Source organism: Engraulis encrasicolus, chromosome 21, assembly GCF_034702125.1.
Source record: "Engraulis encrasicolus isolate BLACKSEA-1 chromosome 21, IST_EnEncr_1.0, whole genome shotgun sequence".
NCBI lineage: Eukaryota > Metazoa > Chordata > Actinopteri > Clupeiformes > Engraulidae > Engraulis > Engraulis encrasicolus.
This window is the reverse complement of record NC_085877.1, coordinates 4,072,406-4,085,288: the sequence shown is the minus strand read 5'-3', so window position 1 is coordinate 4,085,288 and position 12,883 is coordinate 4,072,406. Positions and strand designations below refer to the sequence as shown.

The following is a 12,883-nucleotide window of genomic DNA, read 5'->3' as shown; positions in this document are numbered from 1 at the left end:
AGGTTGGATATTGTAGTTACTACACATTTGATAAATATATCTAAAACGGGACACAAATGGACCATAACGCCCTGTCAGAAAAATAATGAAGGCCATTTTCAGTCTAAACTCAAATTTGACAAACTGTAGTTAATGCACTTTGCCTTTGTAGGGCAGCATTGTTTGTTTGTTTTTTGTCTTTGTTTTGCACTCACAAAAAATGTGAATCACGTGTTGCTGTTAGATATTTTATTTTGTTTTAAACCCATGCGTAATAGGGAAAATGAAAAACGCGCTCATGTTCGCTTTGCCCTAACATTGCCGACACTGCTTTCTTCTGCTCGTCACGTGTGAAGCATCCGGTGGAGAGAGGAGATAGGACAAGTTGTATAGAGCCATACAACATCTGTCGAGTCCGGAACGTGACGACTAGCGAGCAATTGATGCACAAATAGCCTACCCAAACTGGTAAATATTGACATTTTTGTGGGAGAAGCCTCTGCGTTTGTGACTGACTGAGAAGATTAATTTGTGGAAATGCGCGGACTATCGCGGCCGTATTCCAGTGAAGATGGATGATAAACTATTGTATCGCAACAATGACGGCGGGTATGACTTTCATCAATCTAACGCCACAATACACTTGTCAAACCTTACTATAGCAAACAATTATGTGTATGTGCGCGTGTGTGCGTCTGCTGCCGCCTTCATTATCTTGGCTTTCTTCAACATTATCATAAACTGGACCATCATACGCCAGGAGAGACTGCGGAACCACGCGCGCTTCGTGTTAGTGTTCCACCTGCTGCTGTCGGCCCTCGTCTACTTTGGAGTTTGTTGGGGGTTTTATTTGCAGATCTATTTAAATGTGCGACCCACCACGTACATGTGTGCCACCCTGGTAACTGTACTCATTACAAGCGCGTCCAACATCCTGCTGACATTGACCGTGATGGCGGTGGACCGTTACTGGGCCATCTGCTTTCCCTTGCGCTACAAAAACTTGTGCGCTCGCCAGTGGCCCTGGCTGTTGGGGCTCTTCACCTGGGGTCTCGCTGCCATCATACCCTTGACCCTCTTTCCCTGGACGGAGAGAGCAGGGGAAGGGAAGCTCTGTGGAAGAGAGGAGCTGAAAAAGGGGGAGTTGCACAAAATTGTATTGATCAGCATCTGCAGTTTAATTATCCTGTACAGTTATGTCAGGATCATCCTCGAGGGACGCCGGTTAGGTGTGGTTAACCGCCACAATAAAATAGGGTGCAGGACCATTACTCTCCACGGGTTTCAGCTCGCGGTGTACATTCTTCCCAACTTTGTGAACTATTTCTTGTATATTTTGTCAAAGTATGGACACATTCACATGGACACAAAGGATCTGTTTGCGGTGGTGAACTTTGCCTTCTTTAGTATCGCGCAATGCATTGCGCCAATTGTTTACGGGCTGCGTAAAGAAGAGATCTTGGAGCATCTACAACAGGACAGCTTGTGTGGCCACTGTCCCCTTAAAAATGTGGCGGAGTGGACCTTTCGCAGGACTCAATCGAGTCCCCATTCCTATTCAAGGTAGGTGTACCACCATAAGGGAAGTCAAGTGGGAAGGCAAGTTGCACATTTGTAAAAGGGAGAAGTAACTCAAATACAGAGGTGCTTGAGATGTCCATAGACAAAGTGTGAATATTTTCGTTGGCATGTAAGGGTCAGTGAAAATATTTGGACATGGAGGAATTCTAAAATGCTCTAAATTTAATTATTCTGAAATCTCCATCAGGGTTGCAAAATGTATGCCATCATTTGTATTTGTGTTATAGGCCTATGTAATTTCAAACAACGTTTGCATTGTATTTTGCAACACCGAATGTCGCTGTCAAAGTGGTGCAACCATAACAAAATGAGGAAGGCAATTTATTCATTTTCATCTATAATGTGCAAGTGTAGGCCTACTTATGATATTTGAAAATTGGATTTTAATTGATTATTTCATTTAACTGAAATTTCATGGGATCTTCCCTTGTAGGTTAGCACAAAACAAACAGAAAACCCTTGCATTTTTTCAGTAGGTCTATACAGGACTTTTGACAAATTATGTCACCATGGTTAAAATTTGTCAGCAAATCCAAATAGACGTCCATATGTTACTCCCCAAGATATGTTGTTTTGTTTTGAGAAATATGCTTTTGTAAGTGTGTGTCAATTGGTGTAACTAGGCCTATTTTTCATCTGACAATTAACTTTTCTCTCAATTGACGTTTCTCTTGCAAACTTTCTGGGATCATGATGTGATGTTATGATACAAACTAGTCTAGCTGTAGGCATATGGTTGTTGGCTACCCTAAATAGCCAATGATTTTGATATGCAACGAATAAATAAAAATATATTGTCTGATTTATATTCATAATATTTCTAATATTTTCCATGGACCCTCTCATAGTGGGGTCGTAGGCATGTGCAATTTTTCTCAGTCATTTAAAATTGGTGTTAAAGTTTGGTTTTCACTTCCAAGTTGAAGTATAGGGTCTATAGAACAATTTGGGTTCGAATGTCAAACACACAGATAACAAAATGGCCTGCGGGGGGCGCTCTAAAATATATAAACTGCTCTAACTTTTTATTAGTTTAACCAAATTTAACATATGAGGTATGCATGGATTCATCATTAAGAGGAGGAGCTGGTGAGATAAGTATTTGGTTACCGGATTAAAGACATACTATGTCATAAACACACTTTTAGCCCATGGGCAGCAAAATTCAGGGTTTTTTTTTAAAGATAAAGGGTGGAAATGCCCTCCAAGTTGCAATGAAACATCATTTATTGTTACAAGTTATTGAAAAGAAAGCCTGGGATATCATTCAACTTGATTTTTTCAGAATATACCTGAAGCACAAAGATACATATGATACCTAAGCCCATTTTCGACTAGCCCTGTTAGAACGGGGCTGCGCGCTGCTGGGGCGTGGTTTCGTTTTCTTTTTGCATTTACTCCACCCATACACACCCATCATCAGCTCAAACAGGGCTCAAACAGGGGCGATTATAGAATCGCGAAAGACGTGGTTCGAGGCGTGCGGAGCTGAGTTCCACTAGGCTAAATGTTGCCTGTGTTAGGATTTACCGGCATGTGAAAACACCTATCCCCACCCACGCACTTTAAAAATCAACTTTTGGCAGTTTTTACAGTAGACAGAGAAAATTTGCTCAAGCAATTGTCATGTTCTTTAAAGTAGCCTAACCAGTCCTTGGCCAAGGAGTTATACTATTAGCCTAGGCTATTATTTTAAAATCACGCTATTTCCAAAGCTCCACGCCTCCTCCTTGTGAGAAGTCGTTTTTTTACCACCATGCAAAATAGGGCACACTACAGTAGCCCTTTTCATTGCACATATCTTCATATACGAACCTGCAGAGGGATGGCGAATTTGCTGTTATCAAATTAAATGTAAAAATGAAAATTTCGAATGAAAAAGACAACTGTGGTTTATTCGAGGGAACAAAGATTTCCTCTCTATCCGGCTGGAGAACAACGCCATTGTTTACTTGAAGTGGCGACCGCTTAAAGTTAAATAGGCTAACTTTGGATTTAAAGAACATAAACACGTGCCGTAAAAACCTGTAAAAAGCTAAGAATCTCAGCTTTCGAACAAGCCATAACACATGTCTGTAGGTCTAGGTTAAGGAGATCGCTGTCTGTTCGAAAACAAAATGACGAGGTAAAAAAAAAATGGTTGGAAAGCGCTATTTTTTCGCTTGAAACAGCGGCCGCTCAAAGTTATGTAATTTTGGATTGAAAAAACATAAAAACGTTCCGTGAAAACCTGTAAAAAGCTGAGAATCTCAGCTTTCGAACAAGCCCTAACACATGTCTGTAGGTCTAGGTTAAGGAGATCGCTGTCTGTTCGAAAACAAAATGACGAGGTAAAAAAAAATGGTTGGAAAGCGCTGTTTTTTCACTTGAAACAGCGGCCGCTTAAAGTTATATAACTTTGGATTGAAAGAACATAAAAACGTTCCGTAAAAACCTGTGAAAAGCTAAGATTCGCAGCTTTCGAACAAGCCCAAACACATGTCTATGGGTCTAAGAGAAGGAGATCGCTGGTTATATTTAGTCCTATATAGGTCCTATTGTTTAGATTAGGGCTTAGATTCACAATGGCGTGAAAACACGGTGTTGTCGCGGCTAGTTGCAGCAGCTGATCATACGGCCCAGTTCTAGTCCCCGTTGTATGGAAATGCGTGCGAGACAGCACCATCGACCCCCCCCCCGTCAAGTTTCATGAATATTTATAAAGCCCGCACCGGAACGCGGAACCCAATGGAAAAGAGACTAAATAGGGCTGCATAAAGCCTATGTGATATTTCGGACCCAACTTGCAACTTTGAGTTTATGAATTTAGGATCATGAGTATCAACTTTTTTCAATCAAGCCATATTCTATTCACACATAAAATCACAAAAAAAAACGTTTTATCTGGAAGAAAATATATCAATAATAATAATAATAATAATAATAATAATAACAATAATAATAATAATAATAATAAAAAGACTTTCCGGAGAGACAATGCTATTAGTATGCTTGCGGCTTATGCACACACACACAGAGCTGTTGTATACACACAGAGAAACACGAGGGAAAGAGATAGAGGTCTGAGTGTGTGTGTGTGTCTGTCTGTCTGAGAGAGAGAGAGAGAGAGAGAGGTGTGTGTGTGTGTGTGTGTGTGTGTGTGTGTGTGTGTGTGTGTGTGTGTGTGTGTGTGTGTGTGTGTGTGTGTCTGTGTGTGTGTGTGTGTGTGTGTGTGTGTGTGTGTGTGTGGAGATGCTTCAGGTGCCTTTCAGCAATGGGTGAGTAGGGTGAGGTAAGGGTGGGATTCGAACCTGCAACCCTCTGACAGACCAACACCCTACCCAGTAGGCCACTGCCACTTACTGTATACAGTGGCTACAGCAGCATTAGGCCACGGTTGCCCAGGTGACAGCAGAGGTCTAAAGTTCTACATGGCTGCATGTGTGTGTGTCAATGATACAGTAAGTAATGTAGACCTCCTTGTTGTGTGTGTATGAATGAAGATTCTAAAGGTGACAATTTGGCGGTCAATAGCTGAGTAATATGTGCAGCCTTATTTTTACACTGTCATATCTCCAAAAGTTTTGCAAGTTGTCAGATGATATTGACACACAAATGGCACAACCATGCTCTTCATGTCAAAGCTGAGATCACTTTTCTAGGCCAAATGGTTCAGTCCAAAAATGGACATATTCAGGCCTATGCGCTGAGCTGTTCACACATTTTTTTTCGTAAGTGAATGGGGTCACATCATAGGGATTTTAAAACTGCTCTATCTGAAACATTTTTTATGAGTTGGCTTATGATCTTCACACAGTTTGTATTCAGAGCCAAGACCTCTCTGACAATACCTTTACCTAGTTGATACCTAGTTAAAAACCCCAGGACAGGTCGCCTCTCACTGTAACTGCCACATTTTGTGACATCATCTTGACCATTCTACCATTAATTTCAATGAGGGGGAAAACAGAGAGAAAACTAAGGAAAAACAAGTCTGGTGAACAAATGAAAGGGGGTAGGCCAGCAAAAAATACACCACCCTGAGCCCTTTTCGAGCCGTTCAATTTGGGACTCGAACCGTGTCTCTATCTCGAACGCTGCAACGATTCAAAGCCGGCGTACTAATGAATGGCGATTCCCATAGGCCGAGGTGAATGGAAAAATGCGGAATAATAATAAACTGTTGATGAACAATTGGTATGCTTTCCCGCAAGCATACTAAATAAACTGTTGGAGAACAATTATTATGCTTGCTGGCGGCAAGCAGAGGCCTTTGGCAAGCATACTAAATAATACTATAGGACTATTTCATACATGGTAGACACAATCATCTGCTGTTATGAGGACATCTCTGTCATCTGGGAACTGTCCATTTGTTACCAGCTGACAGGAATGAAAACCGTTCTTATCATCTGCATTTGCCAGAAATGCCTGCCAATCTGGTAACAAATGAACAGTTCCCAGATTTGGACTACACTACCAAAGATGCAGTTGCCAAAGATGTATTCCAACTAGAGGTGAAGTGCAGCTGTACTAGTACTTGTACAAATAGACCTGCCAGATCTCGGTGCAAGTGCATAAAGGCAGAGTTAAAGTGCACACGTCTGTGCAAGTGCACATGCAATTTCTAAGACTGACCACTGACTGTTTTTGCATCTGTTCTCTGTCATAGTTATTGTAGAGTGGAGTATTGGAATAAATGTTAGCCCTATGGTCTTCTGTTTGCTTTTTGAATGCAGGAAATAATGATGCTCCCCATATTATTTATTATTATTATTATTATTATTATTATTATTATTATTATTGTTATTATTATTGATTTACTTTCTTCTAGATATAAAGTTTTTAAGTTTTGAATAAAATCATGGCTTAATTGGAACAAAAAGCTGGTACTCATGATCCTAAATTCATACACTCTAAGTTGAAAGTTGGGTGCTAAATATCACATAGGCTTCATGCAGCCATATGTGTGTATAGGTATCCTAAGTATATGTGTGCTTCAGGGATATTCTGAACAAATCAAGTGAAGTGACAACCTAGGCTTTGTTGACAATAACTTCTAACAATAAATTATGTTTCCAAGCAACTTTGAGGGCATTTCCACCCTTTATCTTAAAAAACCCCGGATTTAGCTGTCCATTGGCTAAAAGTGTGTTTTTTACATAATGTGTCTTTAATCTGGTAACCAAATACCTAGCTCATCGGTTTCTCCTCGTCATGATGAATCCATACATAGCTCATATGTTAAATTTGGTTTAACTAATCAAAAGTTATAGCAGTTTATATATTTTAGAGCGCCCCCCGCAGGCCATTTTGTTATCTGTGTGTTTGACACTCGAACTCAAATTGTTCTATAGACCCAAAACTTCAACTTGGAAGTGAAAACCAAACTTTAACACCAATTTGAAATGACTGAGCCTATTACGACCCCACTATCATAACTGCATCAAAATTTACAGAATATTGTCCTGGCTTGGTAGCCAAATGAAAACATTTGTCTGGAATGGAGCGATTCAGATAGCTGAGGGCTGTGGGTGGGACCAAACCAATTCTGTTATGGTTGAAACTGCCACTGCACTGTCCTGCCTTTGTCCAACTTTATGACCAATCAAATGACGACTTTTTGTTAAATGTAGCCATTCTGCTGTCTCCACTGTACTGCCAAAGCCCGCCCCAAATATTCAATTTGAAAAATGTTGTAGGACTTAAACGGTAGCCACAAAACTCTTAATCAATGTTAATAATCTGCTACATCACTGGTAGAAAGCGAAAAGCCCTACTGGGAAACTCCCATTGTCATTGTGACACAGCACACAGCACACAAGTGTTAACTGCACACAATGAAATTGCATTAATGCCTCACCCGTGAAAGGGGGCAGCCCCAATGGCGCCCCAAGGGAGCAGTACCATGCTCAGGGTACCGCAGTCACCTGGCAGGTCGGGAGTCGAATCATCAACCTTTGGGATACTAGTCTGATGCCTTAACCGCTTACCCATGACTTCTTTGTGAGCTTACCCATGACAGTTTAGTGCGCCAGTATAATATTTGGTGGGTGAGACCTCTCCCAAGAATATCAGTCGTATTGTAGGGGACAATGAAATTATAGGGTGTTTCGCCCCGAATGGCCCTGGTTTGGGTTGCACAAGGAAAGAATAGCGAGCGCTCTATAGTCTTTTCTCCAGGTTGAAGGGGTGCATCTGGTTATTTCTTTTAGGGCTTGACAGACTTATGAACTGTATCCAAAGCACTCTCCTTTGAGTCAAGGTAGTTGAAGTATAAACAAGTCTTTATTTTACACTGGGGTAAACATGTTAAAAACGCCGACCGGTTTCAGCCATCGGGCCTTCATCAGGGCGTGGTTAGAAACTCAGGTACCTGGGTAGCACAGGTAAGTAAACTTTCAGAGGTCACACGGGTATAAACACGTTCATATTGTAAAACTCACAAAGAATTAATATATAGAGGCATTGAAAGAATGGTAAGAAAATGCTGGGGAAAAAAATGCTGAATATAAGAATGCTGGATAGTAAAAAACTGAATAGTAGGAAATAGAATGGTGGATAAAGACAACATAGACAACATAATGGAGGCCCTGGCTCTGGTTTGGGTTGCATGTAAGCTAATTAACTTAGAGCCTGCCCTGATGGTTCCATTTGGCCGACTTGGCTAGGTTTACCTCTTCTAGTTGTTTTTCGATGTCATGCCAGTTGTTCGAAATTGGGTCAAATAAGATGTGCATTCCAAATGTCCACCCCTCCCTCCAATACGTGAAGTCATGATTGGAGCCCAATGCCGCAGCACACAAAATGAAGTCTGTCAGAGGTCAGGTGTTTATTGAAACTCAAAAGATTTAAACTAAGGACAAAAACACCCATGAGGGGGAACACAGTAAGAAAACCAAACACAGAAAACTAAAAAGACACAGGGCTACAGCAGACAGCTCAGCAGACAGTTCAGCAGCAGACAGCGTTAGACAAAGATTAACAGGGTATGACAAATGACACAGCACAGAACAAGGGAAAGCACAGGGCTTAAATACACACAAACTAACTAAAGGGGGACACATGATAGGTCATATTCTCTGGAAATATCCCCTCGTGTAATTAAGATGGGTGTGTGTGTGTTTTGTTCCACAGGGAGCGGCGACTGACATCCCAGACCCCTGACTGCCCCTCATGGGAGACCCTGAGCAGCCAGCCGGCCGGCCCGGACAAATGTGACTGGATTGGCAATATGGCATACAGGGCATTTGCCTGGTGGACTGTTGTTCGTGACTTTTGGCCTGGCCTTCCCCTCAATGGTAGCCAGGCCGTGCCCTCCTAGTGACGGAATACTTTCAGCGTTGCTACTAGTCAGGTCAAGAGCAATGCAAGTACTTTCTGAGTTCCTGAAAAATCGGGAACACCTCCCACTTTGTTGGGAAGAAAACAACCATTCGTAAAACAAGGAAGGCCATTTGGGAAATGCAGTTTGGGAAATGTTAATCGTTATGCTCTTGGTCAGACCAAGTCTCGAAGAGATTTGAAAGTCGATGATAATCAGGCTACCTCAATGGTGTCAATCCTCATGCCGCTACAGAGGCCTCTCTAAGACAGTGAAGCATTTTGGCTGTAGATCATATTAGATTACTTTAATGTCCTCATATGCTTCATTGTCTCTCTGGATGCCTGGTGGACTTGTCTCCGCTGAAAATGCCTGACACTGTTTTTTTGTGTTATCCCAGTCCATCCCTGTGGACAAATGTGATGAAATCAAGAGCTGTCTGTATTCAAAGAGTTTATACTTTACTGGTCTATTATTTTTTGACCTGAAAACTGTGATGTTCTTATAGATATACAGATTAAGCTATCCATGTTCTATGGGAAAATGATATACTGTATCAATCAGATAATGTATATATTGGAATTGTAATGTGACTGGTGGGGAGGGTTATGGGGTAGATGGATGGGTTTGTCTGTGTGGATGGGTAAAATTTAGGAACATTAAAGGCTCAAATGAAATACAGATATAGAATTAATTTAAAAACAACAATCTAGAGCACATAATTGCTAATATTCCCACCAAAATACACAGCGAGTAACACTTTCCAAGAACCTGGAAAATGCCAAATTGTTTAAATAAAAATTGTTTAAATAAACGTTGTTACCTTGCTGACATCTTTCAGAAAGTCTGAACAATTGAGCATCAATTTTGCATCTGCTAAATACTGGATTATATTTCAAGTAATCTGTTCAGTTGACGTTTGCTTTTATACATCACATACAGGGTTATCCCAACAGACCTGAACTGGTAATCTGGCATTTCGCTGTGAGCCGGGCAGATCTCAGGGGCCCATGCTGTTGTGTGTTTCGTATGTTCGAGACAGGCTCACAATTTTGAGGGCACACACAAAAATACCTGGGCCATTTTTGGTCCCAGTTCATTTCCTACTAATCAAGTCTACTGTTCTATTTGTCACAAGTTACAAAACAGTCATCTAAACCTTTTCAATGAAACTCTTGAACTCTGACCTTGATTCACCTCAGCAACTGTTGTTTGACGTCAGGTGAATAGACAGCAGTGTTAATTTCGTCAGCTTTTTTTGATTTAGTCTTAGTCTTAGTCACAATGACGAAAAACAATTTTAGTCTTAGTCATATTTTAGTCATTGCCTTCCCAATTTAGTCTTAGTCTTAGTCAAAATGACGAAAATAATTTTAGTCATAGTCAAATTTTAGTCATTTTAGTCAACATTTCAAAGTTTAGTCAACATTTCAATTTTTAGTCATTTTAGTCAATATTGTGTAAAATAAATAACCTACAATGGCTATTGTTATTTCACAAAGTATTACTAATATTGCCTATTGCAGCAAATATTCACGTTGTTACTTGGTCATTTTCCACCAAAACCCAAATCAGTCATTTCAACATCATAGAGCAAAAGAGCATCACACACACACATCCAGGTGCAGGCTTTTCTCTCTCTCTCTCTCTCTCTCTCTCTCTCTCTCTCTCTCTCTCTCTCTCTCTCTCTCTCGCATTAGAAGCTGCTGCATATTATATTTCATTTTGAGTTTGATCACGGAGGAAGCTACATGCTCTTCTTCACCTGACCGCGGGACTTAAAGTATGAGGCGCCGCCTAGCCAATATGTCAGGAATTGCATACACATCACCGCTAAAAGCTTGCACGTACCTTACTTTTCCTCGCACATCACCGCTAAAAGCTTGCACGTACCTTACTTTTCCTCGCACATCACCGCTAAAAGCTTGCACGTACATTACTTTTCCTCGCACATGCACCCGAAAGGTTTGCACGTAACACTGGTGTTATTTTGGCTTGCACTCGAACGGAAGGAAACACGTTGGACGCATACGCACATTTTCATGCACGCAGTAACAAAAATCTCACACACAAACTACTTTGACCTCGCACACACACCACTTTTGCCTCTCACACATACACACATTACACTCATACGCACAATACTTTAATTTGCACATGCACGCAAACTGCTAACGCACATAACGTCACCATATTAGACTATACTTCGCATATCCCTGCACATACACCCTTAAAGCTCGCACACATACCAGTGTTACTACGCACATGCTTGACTTTTCCCTCACGCACATACCACTTTTTTCTTACACATCACTACCATTCAAAATCGAGATTTCAGATGGTGTTTATGACAGGGAAATGGTATGTGTGCGACGACGTTAGTGTTGTGTGTCTCTGAGAAAGTGGTGTGTGTGTGTGTGTGTGTATGTAAGTTGTAGTGTGTCACACAAAAAGTGTTGTGTGTGCGAGCTAACATGTAAATTAGGGGCCGAGCTCCGCCCAGGTGCCAGCTAGGTGCATTCGATATGTGTCAACGCATATATGCGCATTTAGACAGCAATGCACCCTGGATGGAAAATGCTGCATGACGGTTAGATTTCCTGTCAAACTTCGAAATTTCGTCGACGTTGCGTTGACGAGGTGACATGTCACATGGTGTAAAACTATCGCGGGATGAATGCGGCTGCAGTCAGATCTTGCAACCTCTGCAGTTGCTTATCCCCTTCAACGCTCGTCGGCGGACTGCCTCCGAGGTCACGCGCCCATGAACTGGTTGGTCAACAACTCACTCACGTGTGTATATGGGTCTTGTCTCACACCTCTACACAAGTTTGCGCAGGTCCCCACTTCAGCTCCTCCTCACTGCCTGTCCCCCCACTCCTCACACGTGGTGTGTTAGTAGAGCAAACCGGTGCGAGCTCATCGTCTCGTTCATATTTGTGGCCGACTTTAAATGCGCTGTATTTAATAACACCCACATCGTGACAACAAGTTCTCGCTGACGTCCGTTGCGCAACGTCGACGCTCGCAATGAAGTCGTATGCGCTTACTGATAGACAGCTAACATTGCTGTTGGACAACTGCTAGAATTGATATTTTTTATTAAGCACATAACTGTATATGTGTTCTGTTCACGCACAGTTTTGATGCCTTCCGAGAAAATCTACAATGTACTGTAAATAGCCAGGGAAATAAAGAGAAGGCATTGAATGAGAAAGTGTGAAAACTTTTGGCCTGTACGCTATATCATGCCCATGTAGCTCAGTTACTGGAGATCAGATCACAACCCTTCACCCGTAAGCCAGATGAAGAAAGGAGAATGCAGTGTTGCAGCAGTAACCCATAGTGCAATATGTTGACACATGCACCAATACATGTGTACATAGTACACACACACACACACACACACACACACACACACACACACACACACACACACACACACACACGCACACACCTACAGAGTGCATGCAGGCAAACGGCATAGCTGCAAGAGTGTAGCCCTTGCTCTAGATTGTGAAAATAAACAGGCTGAGTCATTCTGTTATGGCGGCTCACTTCTTCAAAACCAAGGCCCCTGAAAGGAACAAGGCTAAAAGCTTTGAGGAGCAGCAACGAAGCATTATTCCCCTAGCCAGGCCGCGCCCGTGATGCAACACCATCATCATGATTCTTTTTAATTCTAATGGACCTCTATTCTACAGATACCATAGAATTCTGTGTTAAACATCCCGCAAAGTCCTTATGACATCATAATGGGAACTCAAAATGTTGCTAAAATTCTAATCACATGTGATGGTACACCTCACTGCAGTGAGACGATGTGAGGCCTCATGTTACAGTGGCACAAACTGATACCATGCAGGTACAGTGCTTCATCAGGTGTGGCAAACGCAAACTGACTGTGAACCAAAATCAAAATGTGGTATGAAGTCACAGGCCAAACTGAATCTTTCTCAATTTCTACAAACATTCCCACCACACACTGTATGACTTCAAATGTGCCTGCACATATTAGTT

At 41.7% G+C, this 12,883-nt stretch overlaps 1 protein-coding gene across 1 annotated transcript; it reads left to right on the top strand.

Moving 5' to 3' along the window:
* The first annotated feature begins 352 nt into the window (after positions 1–352).
* On the top strand, positions 353–12,209 carry zgc:194312 (uncharacterized protein LOC794943 homolog). The gene is made up of 3 exons (XM_063187623.1): positions 353–1,542; positions 8,677–8,756; positions 12,124–12,209. The coding sequence occupies exons 1-3, from the start codon at positions 551–553 to the stop codon at positions 12,207–12,209; spliced, it is 1,158 nt and encodes a 385-aa protein (XP_063043693.1). The 5' UTR covers positions 353–550.
* The last annotated feature ends 674 nt before the right edge of the window (positions 12,210–12,883 follow it).

Coding starts and splice junctions, on each gene's coding strand:
- zgc:194312 (XM_063187623.1), top strand. CDS start 551: ATGGATGATAAACTATTGTATCGCAACAATGACGGCGGGTATGACTTT. Junction 1,543..8,676: donor AGTCCCCATTCCTATTCAAG/GTAGGTGTACCA, acceptor TTTGTTCCACAG/GGAGCGGCGACTGACATCCC. Junction 8,757..12,123: donor GCCGGCCGGCCCGGACAAAT/GTGACTGGATTG, acceptor ATGCCCATGTAG/CTCAGTTACTGGAGATCAGA.